This window comes from Opisthocomus hoazin, chromosome 3 (genome assembly GCF_030867145.1).
Source record: "Opisthocomus hoazin isolate bOpiHoa1 chromosome 3, bOpiHoa1.hap1, whole genome shotgun sequence".
NCBI lineage: Eukaryota > Metazoa > Chordata > Aves > Opisthocomiformes > Opisthocomidae > Opisthocomus > Opisthocomus hoazin.
The window spans coordinates 108,531,678-108,550,588 of record NC_134416.1 but is presented as its reverse complement, the minus strand read 5'-3'; the positions used below and the strand labels follow the sequence as shown (position 1 = coordinate 108,550,588).

Sequence of the window (18,911 nt, the reverse complement as noted above, 5' to 3'; positions counted from 1 at the left end):
CATGTATGTGTTCCAAACTTTCCCTCCAAGGTTGCATTCATTCTCAAACAACTCTGACACTACAGAGGGCAATAAAGTGAGCTTCTACGAAAAACAAACACATGGAAGATAGATAAAAACAAACAAGGCAGAAAGTTGAGGCAGGATTTAATAGAAGCATGAAATATTTTTTCATGCTGCTTCATAAAAAATAAAGAATTGGAATTCCATCTGGAAAATGAAAGGATGAACAGATTTAGAACTTATTTTGAATATCTCGTGTTAAATTTATGTTTAAAGAATATTGTATACCAATTTCACATCTTTTTCTAGAGCGTAGTATCTAAGAATCTTGCCATTAAGCATGCAGAAAATTAAAATAACAAAGTGTATGCTAAAATACTGCTATGACCCAGTTCCTCACCTCAGCCTAAAAAGCTGATCACCCCATTTGCTATTTGAGCAGGACTTTGATTCAGGGAGCAGTTACCAAGAAGTCTCAGAACGGAAGAGACTAACATCAGTGGAACAGCAACAGAAACAACGAGAAATAGTGCACTGCTGAACGAGATCCCTTGTCCAAATGATCAAGGACAGCTCTGTTTATTTTTGTGTTTAATCAGAAGGCACGATCAATCTTTACGTATCAGCAGCTGGCATCCAACATTGTTCCTTTTTCCATTTTCCTATTTGCAAAATGCAGACTGAATCTTGACATACACAGCTCTGATTGTCAGCTGAAATATTTTCTAAAACACAGATTAGCTTATATTTTACAAGTATCAGTCAGTTACTACCTCTACACACACAGAATACCTGACCATCCGAGCCAAATTTAATGACACTGACTATGAACAAGAGACTTTTCAGACCCATCTGGACTTATGGGAAGAGCAACTCACTGCCATGAAGAAAAAAAAAAGTACGCATTTTGTTTCAGTGATTATCATTGTTCTTTACCCTGATTTCATGCATGCCAAAGACCTCAAACTTTACAAACATAAGTTCTAATATTAAAACCTTGTCTCACCAAACTTTTACATTAAATTCAGACATTAAGCTTCATGCAATAACACAGGAATCACAAACTTTTTTTCCAGAGTAACAGCTTTAACGTCAGAAGACTAAAGACATCTTAAGAATATGTTCTACCCTGTACAGTGGAACCCCTGAATTTTTACTTCCTAAACTTCCATCCAAAACAAAAAGGCCATATTTATCATAAGCACCTTGAGATTTTTGAAATGAAGATTTTCTCTATGTTGATAAAATCTTTCAAAGAAAGACTAAATCAAAATCTGTACGAAGTTTAACAAAGACAAGTGCAAGGTCCTGCACCTGGGAGGACATCATGAAGAGCCCAGCGCAGGCTAGGATCCGCACGGCTGGGGAGCAGCCTTGCCGAGAGAGATCTGGGCATCCTGGTGGACAAGCAGCTGAACATGAGCAGCAGCGTGCAGCAACAGGGGCAAAGTGGATCCCGGGCTGCATCCGCAGGGGCATTACTAGGAGAGACAGACACGTGACCATCCCACTCTACCCAGTGCTCGTCAGGCTGCAGCTGGAGTACTGCGACCAGTTCTGGTCCCCATGATTCAAGATGCTGGCAGACTGGAGAGGTCCACAGGAGGGCCACAAAGATGATCAAAGGGCTGAAGAACCCGCCCTACGAGGAATGACTGAAGCAGTTAGGACTCTTCTACCTGGAGAAGAGGTGGCTCAACCTCATCACAGCATTCCAGTACTTAAAGGGCTCCTACAACAGAGGATGGAGGGTCTCTCTTCAGAAGGAGCCACATGGAGAGGACAAGGGGCAAGGGGTACAAGTTGCACTGGGAGATGTTTCATCTGGACATAAGAAATGTTTTTACAGTTAGAACAACCATTCATTGGAACAACCTCTCCAGGCATGTGGTAGCGTCCCAGTCACTGGAGGCTTTCAAGATATGACACAGGGTGCTAGATAACCTCACCTAGGCTCCCTTTCCCATGAAAGGTTGGACCAGATGATCTTTGGAGGTTCCTTCCAACCTCAGCTGTTCTACAACTCCCTAAAATCAGATCAACAACTATATCATTCAAAGCAGGAAGAGCAACTGGCACTGAAAAAACAGTGTAACTTCTTCTGCTCGGTTTTGCTCTTAGAAGAAAAAATGTATCATAAATAAAAATGCAACATCCACCACTTAACAGAGAACATAACAGACAACCGAAATAAATATACAATAAATCAAGAAATACCTTAAAAAACCATAAAGAAATTATTTGCAGAAAAATTCCAACAGAGAGACTTACAGCTTCTGACAATGCTCATAACTACAAGAAATTACAGAATTAGACAGGAGACCAGCTGGAAGCACATCATATGATGTTTCCCAGAGCTTGTTAGTCAGTGTTAATATCTCTATAGGCCAAGGAAGGTTGTGGACCTGAAAATTATAGTAATGCTGATTAGCTAGAATCTGTGGAGCTTTTCCAGCCCAATGTCCCACTTGAAGCTGACCTGGCCCCAACAAAGTCAGGTCAGCCATGGTGCTGTTCGGTCAAGCATGTCATGAAAACCTTAAAAAATGGAGATGTCACAATCTCTTTGGGCAGTGTGCTCCAGTCCTGCCCTTCTACAGAAAACCCTCTTCCACTCAATTCCCATGAGTTTTGACCACTGAGCTTCAGTCATGTTAAACAAAAATCTTTAAAATTCTCCTCGTTTGCAACCAGATGCATTTTAACAGCTTTCACAAGTTTCGAAATAGTTTTGTTTTCCTTACCAAAAAAGACACAACATAAATCCATTATTTAAATCACAAATGAAATTCTATTTAGATATTATTCCCCCAAATCAATTTAGTTGAGACCATAATCTGACATGTTATAAACCATCACAGGATCTACTTTTTCATCAACCAAGCAGAAGAAAACAGTACACTCATTAAGAACCCCCTTTCTGACACAAAACCTAACATCTTCCCTCTCTGCATATTGATTTTTCCTCCAGTACAAATCACCCTTCCTTCCTCAGCCTGTCTGCATGGGTAATAGGGCAGAAGGGCAGACATGAAATTACTTATAGTCTATTAAATTCTCTCCCTGCTGTTAAAACCTGGCCCACACATCTGGGCCTCCAAGCACTCCATAATGTTTACTGCAGGACTCTGGAGACGCTGCTGTGCGGCATTAGTCTGAAGGCTGTCAGCGGTGACCTCAGTTACTTTAAGACATGAACATTATTCTTCACAGTTACGGCGCTAAAAGTTCTTTTGGGTTGTAGAAGAAAATTTGGTACTACCAGATGACATCTAGAATATATTTACTAAAAAAGTCACAAAACAAAAATAATGAATTTTCCATCTCAGTCCGTACATACACATTTAAGAGAAAAAGCACAGTAAGCAAATAACGAGACAAGAGTCAGCTGATCATATTCCAGATGTACGCTTACAAATACGCAGTCTGCAATAATAAAATATTTTTAAATTCTCTAACTGAAATAATGAAGCAACAAGATTAATCTTTAATACTTTCTACTTGGCCAGAAGTTGGTTCTTTACAAAGTCACTAGGCTTACTCCAGGGTACTACCATATCACATCGCAGCAGCCCCGAGGACGCGGCAGGACTGCTTATCGTGGCACGGAAGAAGCTAGCGGGTGTCCATTTTAGCCATGGGTGCGGCATAAACACCAAGGCAGAACTGTTGCTGTGGTCCCAGCAGATCTCTACATGTAATAGCTGCCAATCATTTCTTGCTAGAAACCGCTATTGCTTTTAGTGATCATAAATGTGTTCACACTGCAACATTCTACACCGTTGCTGATTTTACAGTATCTAAGGACAGGCCCACCAAACCCCGAGATCTTCCTTTAAGGAAAGGAAAAACCTGCACTGTGATATGGTGTCAAGAAATCACTGATATCCAAGGTAAACATATATCTTATGATTTCTAGCCTTTAAAATTTGCAAGTACAAAAACACTAAAAGAAACAGAACAAAAAGTTTTACGCCATGTTAAGCAGAAAACTCCTTGGTGCACCTACTGTTGTGTGAGTTGGCCTTGCTTTTGAGCTGCATGCTGAAATTTCCAGAGAGCCAAGACTCCCCAGGTACGTACTTTGCTTCTGGGGGACCCGGGGAGAGAGGCTTGGCTCCAGGTATGGTTTGCAGAGGAGAGATGACAACAATTTCTCAAGTCCCCTGTGCTCCATCAGCGAGGGGCTGGGCAGAGCGGGGTCCACAGGTGGTCCATGAGGCTGGTGCCACCAATTACTGGTGCAGGCACTGTGAGGTGGCACGGGCTTGCTTCCTCCCGCTGCTGTGGACTCGCTGACAAGCCCGTTGCTGAAAGCATGCCATGTGGCCCAGGCAGCAGCTACATGCAACCGTTCAGCAGCTGCACATCTCGGAGGCCTCAAGCCATCCTCCATCACATACAATCCTTTCTCTGCTAGCCAGAATAACGGCAAGCTGGGATACTCAGGACAGCACAGAGCGGGGTGAAGCCTGGATAGCAGCAGAACTAGGGGAGAGGAACATGACGCGCACACATGTTGCTGTCTGGAGTCAGCAACGAAGGTTCACCAGCTTCAGCTGAGTTTGGTACTACTTCTCAGGGCACTCCCTCACGCATGAAGTCTGGGGAATACTTACACCTTGAGGAGTGCAGAGCTCTCCACAAGTGCAAAGGCTGCTGTTCCCACTTCTTGCCAGGCTGGAGATGATTAACAGCAAAGGTAGCTCGCATGTCTCTGTCTGTAGTCCAGCCGAGCAGCAAACTGAATGAGCTGCCAGTGGGTGACACAGCTTCGCCAGTGCTGGCGGGGAGCAGCCCCTCTCCAAACCAGACCAGGCTGTGCCTGTAGCACAGAGGAAGGCGCACGCTTCGCCTCTGTGACAGCCAGGGAAGGCGGCCAGCCCCGTGCGAGGCGTCCTGCCCGGCGGGATGGGACGAGGGAACCGTGACCCGGCACCGCAGCAGGGCCGGGGCCGGGCAGGGAGCCTCCTCCAGCCCAGCCGGGGCCAGGCCAGGCAGGGCAGCGGCCGGACCAGACGCGAGCTGCCCCGGGCTGCGGCCGGCTCCGCGCCGCCTCTCACAACGGGGAGAGCCCACGGCCCGGTGCCTCTGAGGCAGCCCGGGGCCGGGCCCAGCGCCCGGGGACTGACCCCCGCCGGCGCCCAGGCCCGGGCAGGCCGCGGCCGGGCCCGCTCCCGCTGCCGCCCCCGGGGCACGGCTCGGCCCGGGCGGGCGCCCACGGGATCCCCACAGCTCCCCCGCGTCCACCGAAACCGAGCCCCCGGCCAGCCCCAAGCGACGCCGGCATTCCGCCCCCCGCTGCCGTCACCCGCCGCCTTCGCGGGGAGCAGCGGGGCTGCGGCCGCCGCCCGCCCGCCCGGAGCCCGTCCCCGCCCGCCCCGGAGCGCACCTGTAGTTGTAGCTGGCGAAGCGCTGGCTCTCCCGCAGCAGGGCGCGGTACAGCCGCAGCACCCGGGCCCGGCCGGACGCTGCCATGCTGCCGGCACCAGCCGCGGCCTCCCGCGGCGAGGCCCCTTTCCCCGCCCGCAGCCGCGCCGGCCCCCGGAGCCGCCTCCCGCGCCGGCCCCTCTGCGCGCCTCCGCGGCGGCGGGAGCGGGAGCGCAAGGCCGGGCGGTGAGTGGCGGCCGCGGCTCGGGCCCAGCGCAGGGCCGCGGCCGAAGGGCTCTGCCCCGGCGGAGGCAGCCCCGAGAGCTCGGGGCGGTCCCGGGCCCACCGGATCCCCGCGGGCGGGCCCAGCCAGCGCCGCAGGGCTGCCGGCTCCTGCGGGCCTCCCGCCCTCCCTTCGCGCCCGCCGCGGGGGCCCTGCGCGGGCCTCAGCCCGCCCTGAGGTGCTGCCGCCGCCTCCCCGCGGTCGGGCCCGAGCGGCGCGCAGCGGACCGCCAGCGTTCGGGTACGCGGCTGCGGGCGGCCGTGGCGGGGGGTCTGCGGGCGGGGGGCACAGGCCTGGAAAGGGGCGGCGGGGACGGCGAACGCCGTGGTGGGCCCAGGGCCTGGTGGGTCGCGGCGGGAGGGGAGCTGCGCCTCTCCCCGCGTCCTGCTTTATCCTGCGCGCTGCTGATTAAACTGGCTTCACCTGCGTGGCTGTAGTTCGGGTGCTGCTTACATGAGGCAGCGAGCCTCGCCGGAGGGGTTAGCCAGGGTCTCCTGCCTCTCTGCTTTTATTTTCAACGGGGACTCTTCATGTATCCTTTTTCTTGCTTTCCCATCTCCAGTCCTGAGAAAACTGCACTGTTTTTATCAGTGCCCTGCCCTCGGGTTCCCTGTTTGGGCAGGTTTTCGGGGAGCGAGTGATAGCTCTGAGCTTTGGGTGACCTCAAGGAGCAGGCCCATGCGTGTGGAGCAGGAGAGGGCCCGCGCGTTGTGCGCTCTGCAGGACAGCAGGCTGCCCGAACCCCTTACAAAGTAGCTTCTGCCTGTTTATTTTCCAAATCCTGGGGTTTGTTTTCTGGTGCTGTGAGGCTGGGGCTCTTTCTCTGTGCAAGCACCTCCCTTGTTTGTAAGCTGATGGTTTTGTTTGTAAGCTGAGGGTTTTGTTGCTGGAAGCGGCACAGGTCTGGTATCCTCTTCTGCTGAAAGTTTTGCCGCTTCGGGATGAAACTGACTTTGTAACTTGCAGGTATGATGCCCCAGCTGTGTTTAGTGCTGATTTGTAAATATTTTCAGTAATATAATCTGTTTGTAATCATTAGACCCTTCCCACTTTTTCCGCAGTGTGTTCTGTACGTAGTAGAAGTTTGTATACGTTCTAGATGCGTCTGGCAAAAATGCTTCAATTGCGAATTGAACTTGTATTTTATTGTACATATACTTTGAGTATTATTATCTGTGTCGTACATCTGATGCAATTTACAATTTATTGCGTAGAACTAAAGTAGTTCTATGTTTCTGTGTGTAAATAGTATAGATGTGCATGGCGTTATCTCAAATTTATCTCTGCAAGTATGCTGTATTTTAGCAGCCCTTTGAGGCTTCTGGAAACCGAGATTTTCCACACATAAGAAATCATAGAATATCTTTGATAGTCTCTTTATCAAAGCCAAAACTAGGCATACTAGAGTAAATATTGCCTTTTTGTAGAAAAATGCAAGTGACCGAGACACTGTGATGAGCACCGTGTTTCTGAGGCCTTCCCTCCTATGTTACAAAACAATGTGTTTTGGGCTAGCTTTTAGTACTCAGGAAACCCAGACGGGAAAATACAAAGCAGGCATGCTCCTTAGCTGCCTGTGGGACCAACCAAATTCCACTTGGAGCCCCAACCATATTGTGGACCCAGGTTGCCATGCCGGAAGTGGAGACCATCTGAGGTGCTGGTGCTCCCCCGTCTTTGCAGCTGTTGGTGGCTGGGTGCTTAAGGCCTTAAAGCAGAGCTCTTGCTTTGTGTCTGCAGATTTACCACCTCCCCCGGAAGCAGCAGTGACAACCCTGCCCTTTGTTTTGGTTGTGAGCTTCAGACAGCTTGAGAGATACATGTGTGTCAGGTACAGAGAAAAACCTAGCTTTGAGAGCTTAGCAAAGTTGTGTAAAATTCTGCTGTAGAGAAGTGTGGCAATTATTCCATCTAATTTTATAAAAGCCCTCTTTGTTATTGTGAAAAATAAAGTCTTGGTGCTACAGTCTTCAGCTCTAAGAGAGGAGAGAGTAATTGTGAATAAAGCAAAACACATTAAGTAAACTTTGTGTACAAGAACACTATTGATTTAGTATTTGTAAAGTAATTATAAATGATTTTGAAAGAGCCTCAGGTGCTAATCCTGTTCCTGAATCTCCCTGACAGTTTTTGTGATTTTTTTTTTTTTTTTATTAACCACGTTTTTCTCTTAAAGAAGCGTGGAAACCTCATATGCTTAGAATGAGCAGTAAGCACATGCAGTGTACTATCAAATGCAAAATAAGCATACTAAAGGAAAAAAGTCTTTCCTGTTGTCTGCCTTTCCTTGTTTAACCTTTATTACACTCAAGGAGGCAAGAACAATTTTTAGCAGAAACTTGTCATCTTTGTGCAGTTGGATTGGCGTTGTTGACTGGAAAAATGAATTATTTTCTGATTGCATTTTATTGGAAGCAGTGGACTGTGGTCTCAGAAGTCCTGTCGTTCTGCGGTAGGTGGGCATTGCCTCTGCTGTGACTGGGGTACACGCGTTTCTGCTAGCCTTCTGTCTATGTGCATCACTGCAAGCCTGCAGAGAATTTGAAGGACAGGCACTGCCCCAAATGACCACTGTTGTATCCTGTAACACCGCAGCCTGCGTATGGGGAAGCAGTAATGGTCATTTATTAACTGCCTCCTCCTTCCCTAGCAGCAATCCACACCTGAAGTTAATCTAGACACCAAGCCAGGACCAATCATGACATGGGCGGATGACTATTTTTTAACTCCAGACTTCTCTGGTTTAAAACTTAGTGCTGTTTTATTGTCGCATTTTATGGAGATGGGCCTAGAGATATGTTTTTCTTAATTGCAGCGGGGCATATAATCGTTGTTGAAGGGAGTTGATCAGTGTTTGTTTGTATGGAAGTCTTTGCATCTGGCATTTGGTCTGGGAAAGGAAGGTGGCCTGTGTCTTTCTGCATCTCATGGAATAAATAAGCACTTTGACGTAATAGTATCAGTATCTGGAATAGTTACTAATATTTTGAATATGTTGCTGCTCAAAATAAAAATAAGGCGGGAATTTGGGTGAAATACCTGCAGAGACTATGGATTGATGTGAAAGGAAACAGCTGTTACATTCTCCAGTACATATTGGATGTTTTGTCATACATTGCCAAATTGTTCCTTGTGGTACACTTTTTCAGCTTTATGACATGGCACTCAACACTTTCAGTAAGCATGTGCTTTCCTGTTACGCTGCTGCTCGTGTTCATTACTTTTCTTTGGGGGTCAGAATGATAATAGGTTGTCACGATATTATAATCTCTAATTACTGTTTTTCAGTCTGTGAAAACGTGCTGACTTTTCCCTGCTGCTGTGATGTGGTTTCTCTCTCTTATTCCCTGCTTTTAGTTCTTGATGAACAGTGTCATGTACAGTGAGATCCTACACAGTGTAGAGAAGGACCTTCAACATAAAGACTATAAATCACGAGAATTTTGAGATTTTAGTCACAAATGTAACAAACTGTAATTTAAAAATTCTTTGCAGTAAGATTTCTACAGTGTCAAAAGGAGGCCTCGAATAACTCTGCTTTTTAAAAGAACATATATTTATTTGGTTGCCCTACAGAAAAGAAAAAATTTAATCAGGAGGAGAAACTTCCATGTTTCAAATTCAACTATGATCCTGAATTATTTGTGCATTTTGGAAAATTCTACCTCAGAGTTCAGATGGAACTAAAAACCAGGACAAAACTCTTTTCTCAGTCACTTTTTGAGAGTTACCCCATCTCTTTCTGAACTGAGTTGCAGAATGTTGTATGTTGTTTAGAGTAAGACTGTAAGAATAGTAATAATGGGAAAAAAACCCCAACCCAACACCTAGTAGAGGGTTTTCTGTTGTAACACTTGGTCGTGTAAGAGAATACCTATTTTACCACTGCCCCTAAGCCTTTGCTGGTTCATGATCTCTTGTGCTGCAGGCATCAAACAGAAACACTGAATTTTGTTTTCCTTGTTGGCCTCGGTTTTAATCTTCTAATTTACTGTGGGCACATGCAACACCAGAGAATTTCATGGGCATCGTGTTGCCTGCTAATTATGTATCATGTTAAGCAGCTGGACAGTCCAGCAATCATGGGATAACATCTGGGTCAATAACATGCAATGCTGATATGCACCATATTGATTCTGAAGGGTGTTGATAGTGGACATATGTTGGCAAAGTACTTTGAAATGCCTGAAATAAAAGTGCTTTAAAAGTCCACAATTAAAAGGGTAATTTTGTGTTGCATCAATAGGCAGGAGAATAAGTAATAAGGGATTAAAATGACAAATAATGGTAAAATAGTTCCGTGTGTAATAGTCACGTCAAATGGGAATGACACTTCTAAACTTAATGCTGATGAAATCCAAGGTATTTCTGAAGACAAGAACACAACAAGAAATTAATATATTTTCACTGTGTGGCTGTTTGTTTTACTGAAATCTTACTGAAAACCTAATCATGAGAAGCAGGAAGGGCAGGATTTATTAAGTGTTCTCCTCCATGACCTCATCAATTCAGAAATGCTGTCTGTGCTGTGCTTTCCAGTGTTTTATCTAATTTCATCTCAAATAACTTCCCCTTTCTGTGGGAAAAATATTCGACTTTATATTGTATCTTGCTGTTAAGAAATGTTTTCTGACGCTCAGCCTATGCCACTCTCTTCCCTAAGTTCGTCCCACTCTTTCATTTCTGTGCCTGAGAGTCATGCTGTGTAATTCCTCTCTGTCCTCCGTGATTTACACTGTCATCAGATATCTCCATAGCTGTCATCCAACCAGGCTAACTTATTTAGTTATTTTGATTTTTTTTTTTTCTTCCCTTTGTGGTGGATATTGAATTTTTTAGCTTAGGAAGCAAACTCAGCTGTAAAGAAAGGACTGAGAATCTCATTGTAGCCACCTCTGTATCTTTTTTGCTGACTTGTGATTTCCAGTTTGCCAGGTTGGTTGCAAATGGTACTGCCAACCTTTTTAAAGATCGTGATTGCATCTAAGATGTCTTGCTAGAGCAGAGTTCTTTCTTCTTTTGAGGTTTTTTTTGCCATATATGAATATGTATTTGAATATGTTTAAAAGCACGTATGAATATGTATAAAAGCATGTGTACAGTCTGGTTGTGGTGGTGGAGGTGAAGGTCATGCAGTTCATTCCAGATTCTCCATGCTGCAGCACTGGGGACTGGCGCACAGCTAGCACAGTGCTGTGGGTTTTCTCTGGTTACCCATTGCCACGTCCCGGTATGGGAGACCAAAGACAACCCTTGGGTGCAGCCCGGTTCTCCTCCTGCTCCCTGCATTGTGGGCATGGGCCCTCTGGTCGGAGGATAGCTCCACTCGAGTCACGGGCTGTTGCATAAGTCCTTCCCCAAAAATCCACTTCACTAAGCATTTTCTTGTAAATACGTATTATGTGGTTATTTCCTGGAAGTAATTCTAGAGCAAAGTGTCAGTGAGGTAGAAGTATCACGTTGCTTTAAGGTAGAGTGGAGCTGATGTAAGATAACATGTTACCCAAGGTGAAATAAAAGTGGAAATTTCTTGTATAGTATGTTGAAAAGGTGTTATTAGGGAAACATGTGACCTCTGAGAATGGGACATGTAGAGGACACTAATATTTTTAATTTTTTTTAGGGAAAGGTTAAGCAAAACTGTGGCTTGCAATGGATGTGTAAAGCAACACGGATCAAGTGGATTGTAAGTAGGCCTGTTGCAGTTGGACAACGGGTAATGGTTTTAAACTAAAAGAGGGTAGATTTAGACTAGATGTAAGGAAGATTTTTTTTTTTTTTTTTTTACAGTGAGGGTGGTGAAGCACTGGCACAGGTTGCCCAGAGAGGTGGTAGACGCCCCATCCCTGGAAACATTCAGGGTCAGGTTGGACGTGGCTCTGAGCAACCTGGTCTAGTGGTAGATATCCCTGCTCACTGCAGGGGGGGTTGGACTAGATGACCTTGAAAGGTCCCTTCCAACCCAAACTATTCTATGATTCTATTTGTTTAGTTTTCTGACTGTGTGATGAGGGGAGGGGAAATAAGAGTTTCTGCTTGTAATGATTTTCATTTTATATGGTGCCATGCATCCATACGACTTTTTGTTCTGGTAGCTTGGACTTTTGGTCCAGAAAAAAATCCAACAGTTGAAGTATAAAGCAGAAGCAAAGTTTTCATTTAAAACAGGAAAACAATATACCCGTATTACCAAACTGTAGTAACAGAGTTTAAGATAACTTTATTTTCCATGATCCTTGACATTTTTGATTTTTCATCTGGTGTTGCTATGAGTTTTGTGTCCCCAGAGCTCTGGCCAGCATTCATTATAGTGCATTAGGGACAAGTTTCTAAATATCTCATGCTTCTAATGCACTTGTGAGATAAGATGAATTGTCAATGTTTGCTACATGCCTTTACGCTTCTAAAGAGACCTTTCTTTTTATTTTATTTCTGTTTCAGTTTATTATATCTGGCGTGGCCGTGCCAAAATTTGCCTTTCAGCCTGTCCCTAAAAAGAAGAAAACAAACACTGACTAAAGCTCGTGGGCCAAGGAAGCAGGGCGGAGCAAAAATTATCTCTGGCTGCGGGTAAGTGATTACAAATAAATTCAACTTTCTGAATCTGTCTTTGTCACCAGCGCTGCCAGCCTTTTTAGGTAGTAACAAGTTTTTCGTCCTTCTTTATATTAATTAATAATAATGTAAAAAACCTCTTTTCATCTTCACCAACTGTTAAAGACAGGTATGCTGACTAGGTATGCTAACTGTAGCACTTTGCTTTCCATATAGAATTCATGCATTTCCTCACTCCTAGTATGAAGACAAAGAAAATAACAAGACTTGAGATCTAAAGACGGGTAGATAATAGTAGTAGGTAGATAGGTAGAAGATAATAATCTTCTGAAGGACAATTTCAGAAGGACAAATTCTGTTATCTTTGTATTGGAGTATGTCCGTATCTTTGAATATAATCCCCTTGAAATCTGTCCAACTGCATAAGCAATGAGTTGCTGTTCGGTGTAAGAACAGGTGGCAGAATTAGGTTCTCCTTACTTTACAAACCATTTAAAACTGATGCAAGTTACAGTCCAGCATCGGATGCCCTGATGAATGGGGAGTGAGCTGCTGGGAGAGGCAACGGCAGTGGCCTTAGAAATCCCACCATTAACCTTCCAGTCCGTTATGTTCCTGTCCCCGTAGCAGAATAGGCTAAAGGGAATGTCTGTCCATGAACCTTCATAAAGTTTTGTGTCTTAGCTCAAACTGGGACTGAGGGTGGATTTAGGTGGAGATGCAGACCTATGAAATGGAGCTGCCAGCTTTGCTGTAGGGATGGGTTTAACATCCTGCAGAAAGACAGGAAGGAGGAATGTATGAAGAAATAGTTTGAAGTGGCATTCTGGCAAGATTTATGAGAGTTCATCTGTCTGGAGTCCTGAATTAAATATCTCCGTGTTCTAGAAATTCTGCGATTAACCCTTTCAGATATGCTTTGTAGCAAATGGGAAAAAACAGACAAACAGAGCAAATTATCACCATCCTTGCAGTTTTAATGGAGTTTCTTTTAAATTTCTTTTTGTGTATGGTTTCAAAATTGATTTGATGTTCAAGACAGTGTTCAAGACCTTCATTGAGTGTGTTCTTATTTTTGGGAATATTAGCATAATCTATTCATTGTTTTCTTATTTATTTTGCCTGTAAACATAGCTTTTTTTCAACATTTGTTTTTACCTTGATTTTATTATACTAATTACTTTCAAGGTGAAACACTGTATGGTGCATTACACCAGCTCTTCCTTGGGAAGATAGTGTTCTAAAATGGACAGATACAGTATTGCACATGTAAAATTATCAGATATTGAAGAGGTTATTAAATACCAGCTCTGTGTAGGTTTTTGAACTTGGACAAGCTACTTGCTTTTTATGTTGGCACACTAGCTTTGTCAAGTTTTGTGGAAGAAGTTTGTTCTAAACAGAGATATTGCTCGGTAAAGGTTAGCTCCTTCTGTTTTGCATTCTGTCCTTCTCCTTCCCTGCACACTTTGGGTTTCGTATTCCCCCACCCTTCCACCCCAGTGTATCTCATTCTGACACTGCCATTTTTTCACTATTTTCTTGTAGTAGCTTATATTTGTGATATAATATTCATTCTACAAACAGAAATTCTGCTGGATAGATGAAGACTTGAACTAAGTATGTGGAAACACCATGCTTTCCTTGTGTTGTTTTCTGAGAATTTTTTTATAAATACCATTTAAAAGACGTTGCAGGTTCTACCAAATCCTATTTCCTCACCTGATTCTAGTTCATTTGACCACAGTGTCCCCTGACTGCTCTCATTCCAGACCCTGAGTGACAGAGCTTGCTGGGTCTGTGTGGAACTTGATCTTTCAGTGTGTTGCAACTGGCAATTCTACAAATTGTTTTAAAGAGAAAAATAAGAACAATTATTGTGTTTTAATTTTGATTCTCTCAGTACATAATGGACGTGGCATGAACTGAAGATTGTTTTGTCATATGTAACCTTGGACTATAATAACACCTCATTCTTCACTAATATTGAAGATCTGATTCTTTCATGTTATTGTTTTCTTTTTTCTCCTAAGTTGTACAGCTTCTTCCACCCAGTCAGTGTGTATATCTTGGCTCAGAATGCAAGATGAGGGGATGTTGCCTCTGTTATCTAAAGATTGGACTGAGAAGTATTTCTGTGCGCCATAGTTTGAGATGTATATCCTGATCTCTGTCTAACTGTTATTTCACTGAGGCTTGCCTTGGAGGGAAGTGTGATTTTCAAGTATCTGGTGCCACAGAAGGGTGCTCTGACATAATTAAAATACATGTCTTTCTCAAGGCCTTTCAGATAAAGGTTTTCTTTTGTTCTCTGTGCTGTGCTTTATCTGGAGTAACTGTATCAACATTAGCAAGCCTTATAAGCAGATATTACCTCATAACATTAAAAGTAACAAACCACAAAGGGAGCCCATTATCCTGAGGTGCTGTAAGCTGTGGACCCAAATTTATCCTGTTTTCTAGCACTAAAGACAAAAAAAGTTAGTGATACTAGTCTTGGCTCTTTCTACTGTGATACTCTCAAACTTTTTTTTATCTTGTGGTAGCAGGACTGGATGGAGATGCAATTTAAACCTGTATTTTAAGTCATACTTCCCTTGCTTTGCTTGCTACAGAATGCCTTGGTACTAGTTCTTCTTAACAAGTTGTAGGAGATGTTAACGCATTTTGAACACTGTAAAGGTAATAGTGTTCAGGCATAATCAAACACAGTGCTACAAGGTGGGTGTGCCTGAATAGTTTAGTCAATGACACTTCATATGTAATCCCAGCTGGAAACTTGAACAGAACCAGAGCGCAGTTGTATCGGGTAACTAGAACAGGATTAAGCAAATCCATTTTAAAATTTGACTTGTATTTATTTGAGTCGGCAGAACTTTAAATTGAGGGATTTCATAATAAAATTTTGAATCGGTAGTTCTCAGCAGCACTATCTGTAATTCAGTATCACTTGTTGCAGTTAAAGTATTTTTAAGGCAAAAGACCATGCTTTTTTACCCTTAGGGATTAAACCTACTCAATACATTTCTTTAGCTACAGTTACAGGTAATGTTTCACAGTATAAGTAGAGTATTTGCGAATTGGGTTTTCTATCTTTGTATAGTCTACACTTATGAATGTATACAGGTTATCAAAAGTAAAATTTTTAAGCTTGTTTATGGAGGTTGGCTAGGCAGTTAATTTTTGTGGGTCTTCTTGAATACACTTGTTTCTAAAAGAGCAAAGTCAGCCTTTCGTCTTGCAGCCCAGCAATGTGTTGGAAGAGTGATGAGGCAGCACAGAGGCTTGATCAAGTCATGTGAGATTTTGAAGAAATACATTATCCGTCCACCTGTGGTAAATGTTAGAGCTGGAATCAAAGAAATAACACTGGGGTAGTGAGGGGGGGGGAAAAAAAGACCAGGGTAAAGGAAACCAAAGTGAAAATATTTAGCAGTGCAAACTTACTTCATTTTTGTTTTACCTTTTGAAATTTGTATTGCTGTGGGACGAACTGTGTTGAGACAGATACTGTAATTGTGTGAGACTTGTTAGAGGAGCTGTCTGTGTTGTTTGCAAATGCTGCTGTTTGTGTGCATCCAGCATTTTGTGTAGGCTCAATGGGTTGGAATGAACTGTGTCATTTAGAAACTAATGTGGTGGGTGTGGTGGGTTGTTTTGTTTTTGTTTTTGTTTTTTTTTCTCTGTTTACAACATGCCAGTCAATACCACACTCTGTGTAGGCTAGCTGCATTTTTCCCGTGCTTTTGTTTTACTTTTTTTTTTTTTTCCCCTGCTTAAAAGTCCCATGTGATTTGGGATCGAATGTAAATGATGATACAGAGTTTCTAAACAGATTTTGTTTGCTGGAACATAGTATATTTGGAATTCCAGCTGAAGACTTTGAGGTAATGGTTCTTGTGCGATCAAGGGGTCTTGCTTCTAAGCCCTATTAACAGTAAGGGAACACAAAAGCCAGAGTCACTAGCACACGAATGGAAGAATTAAAAAAATTTGGTCATTGGTTTTTATTTCACTCAGTTAACAGAAAAGAGCTTCAGCACCAGGGAATCGTACCAAAACAATAAAGACTTTTGCATTATCTAAAGAAAAAGTGTTGGAGTAAATAGAATTTACTTCTTAGTACAACTTGTAGGTCCCATTTACATGTTTCAGAGATAATGGGCCCCTACTAAGGAGAGTGGGCTGACAGCAGTGTTTTAAAGTAGAAGAAAGTTTCTCAAGTGTTTTTCAAGAGCCGTGTTAGCACCTGGGTAAATTTGTAAGAATTGTTTTTTAGTCATTGTATCGTAAACTACAATAGTCTATGTTATTCTGCAGCTCTGTTTGTACTCAGTTGACTAACAGCTGAGTTTGGAACCATTTTTTACATGTCTGGACCCAGTCAAAAAAACCTGCTAGCATTGTTTTTAACTGGATGCCTAGAAGTGGCTCTGCACAAATCTTCTCTGGCAAAGCGAAGCAGAAGAGAGATGGTAGGAATTTCAGCCATCGTTTTCTGGCACCTCTCTCTTCAGCCTCGAAGGGGCAAGCAGACTGGGAGATCATTTCATGTTCCCGTTCTGGATTTCAGGGCTCAGTGAGGGATGTTTGTGCATGGCATGGGAATGAAACCCTGCTGCTCTGATTCCCTGTTCAGAAGGTTCCCAGTGGTGCTGCAGAGCTGTCTGGGGCTTCGAGCAGCTACAGCGAAGCAGACCTGAGGTGTGGTAATAAAGGTTGTAGTGACACCATTCCTTTTTTGTTGTTTTTAATGTGGTTCTCTAAGATGAAATAGAAGGAGGTGCTAAGAGTCGACCTCTTTGGTTATACCTACAACACTTTTTGAGCTTGGATGTGATGGATTTGATCAAAGAAAATGTATTTTCCGATAAGAAAGGCTTGAAATCTCTGTTAGAGTAGGAAGGATGCAAGATGGCCAACTAGGCAGCGTTTTTATTGAAACTATGTCAAAATGACATTTTTCATTTAAGCTTGTATCCCTGTATAGATGGAATGTGAAGTTTTAGGCACAGACACCATTTCTTCTGTCGAAAGCCAGCAACTTCAGTTTTCATTTAACTGACTCTTGATTCTTGAACAGAAAAGATTATTTTTTTATTATTTAATTTCCTGTGCAATGCTCATTAGATTTAAGACATTGTGATGGCTAATAGCAGTGATGCATATATTGGATTCCCAATTAAAGATTTTACAGCAACTCCCATCCAGCTCTGCTTTAAATGAATGGGAGCCTTTAGGCTGATCTGAATGGACATCTGCTGAAACCCAGACTACAAAGAGACAGAGCTAAGCATCTGTGCAGCACTGGGAGCTGAGTTCCGAGGTGCTGAAGTTAAATTATCACTTTCAATACAAGCATTTAGTGAAAAATAGAATGTGAAAAAGCATTGTTGACAAGAATTGAATCAAAGGCAGTTCAGATAGGTTTCATAAATGTAATGTCCATTTTAGTGAAGTTGTCTGACAATTGTGACATTGCATTTCAACTGTAATTAGAAACAGATAGTTATTTGATTTTAGATTATTTTAGATTATCTTTCTGTTAATCTTAGGAAGCCTTTTAAATTTAGTGCTCTATTTCCAGTACATTGGACTGACATTTTCCATGCTCAGATATGGCAGTCTATTGCTGCAGTGGTGAACGATGTGGCACAAAAATTTATAATGAGGCTAAACCTTTATGTGAAAGAAATAGTTGAAATCTTTTAAAGCTATTGATGTAACAAGAATAGTAGTATTCTGTTTTCCTTCAAAACCTGGAGTAGCCTCTAATGTAGCTTTATGGGAAAGATTACTTAATTGTATGTAATGTAGTCAACTCTCAGATAATTTAAAATTCAAATCTGAGGGGAGATACAAAATCTGTAGACTCCTATCACTTCCATGTTGTTGAAGTGCTTTTGATAAAGAAGAAAGAGGATGGAGTAGCAGCTAGCTATCTGGAACTGATCCACAGGTCATTGAATTAAATGGGAATTTTTTTTATTAACTTTGATCATTCTTGGATTGAACCTGTATGCGTGTGATTTAATTAGTAGCAAGCCTGGGAAATGCTGGTATGTTGGCTCCTCTAGTGTCTTACCTATGGAGATGGTAAATACATAAACCAATATATTTGTGTATCTATCATACAGCAAGTGCAGGAGTACCCACAGTTGGCTTTCCTAGGGTTGGACCTTCATTTAAAAGCCAGACGTTTTACTGTTAAGCCTCTTTTTCTTTCATTCTAATTACAACAACATATCTGATCATCTTACATTACACATAGAACAGATCTATTTCTGTGTCATTGAAAATATTTTTATGCTGAAAAAGTGAGCAGATTGTAACTTTAGTGTATATCTACTTTTTAATGATACAGAACAAAACTATTTAAGCTATATTTAACATTGAGGGTTAAAAATGCAAACTTTTGATAGATTGTCCTCGCCTGAGGGCGAAAGGGAGGTTCTCGAATGTCAAATGTTTAGTTGTCCAATAAAGTGTGTTTTTATTGTAGATCATGTTGAAGGTACCTCTAGGAATGCTGTCATTTTCGTTTTGGTTTGTGTTTTTTAATTGTGTAAAGCGATGTAGCTTCATATTGGGAGGTGCCTTTACTTTTTATGTGAGTTTGAGGGGCAACCAGAGGTAACCTCTCTGCATAAAGCCAAGTTTGCAGCAGGTTTGTAGGCAAAGCCATTGCACAGTCACAGTT

At 42.9% G+C, this 18,911-nt stretch overlaps 2 protein-coding genes across 7 annotated transcripts in view; one reads left to right on the top strand and one right to left on the bottom strand.

Moving 5' to 3' along the window:
* LYRM4 (LYR motif containing 4) overlaps positions 1-5,568 on the bottom strand; it is an 80,704-nt gene extending 75,136 nt beyond the window's left edge. For 2 of the 3 annotated variants that reach the window (XR_012763539.1, XR_012763538.1), the window contains exon 1: positions 5,396-5,562. Coding sequence is in view for 1 of the 3 variants with exons in the window: in XM_075417201.1 (XP_075273316.1) it covers positions 5,396-5,481 (86 nt within the window). In the remaining 2 variants the exon portion in view is untranslated. Of the gene's footprint in view, positions 1-5,395 lie in introns of all 3 variants that reach the window. The other variant, XM_075417201.1, reaches the window with a different exon arrangement.
* Positions 5,569-5,659: 91 nt separating this feature from the next.
* The window catches only part of FARS2 (phenylalanyl-tRNA synthetase 2, mitochondrial), a 236,682-nt gene continuing 223,430 nt past the window's right edge, over positions 5,660-18,911 (top strand). For 2 of the 4 annotated variants that reach the window (XM_075417198.1, XM_075417197.1), the window contains exons 1-3: positions 5,660-5,896; positions 11,280-11,342; positions 12,098-12,226. The gene's annotated coding sequence lies outside the window, so the exon portion shown is untranslated. The remainder of the gene's footprint in view (positions 5,897-11,279; positions 11,343-12,097; positions 12,227-18,911) is intronic. The other 2 variants (XM_075417199.1, XM_075417200.1) reach the window with 2 other exon arrangements.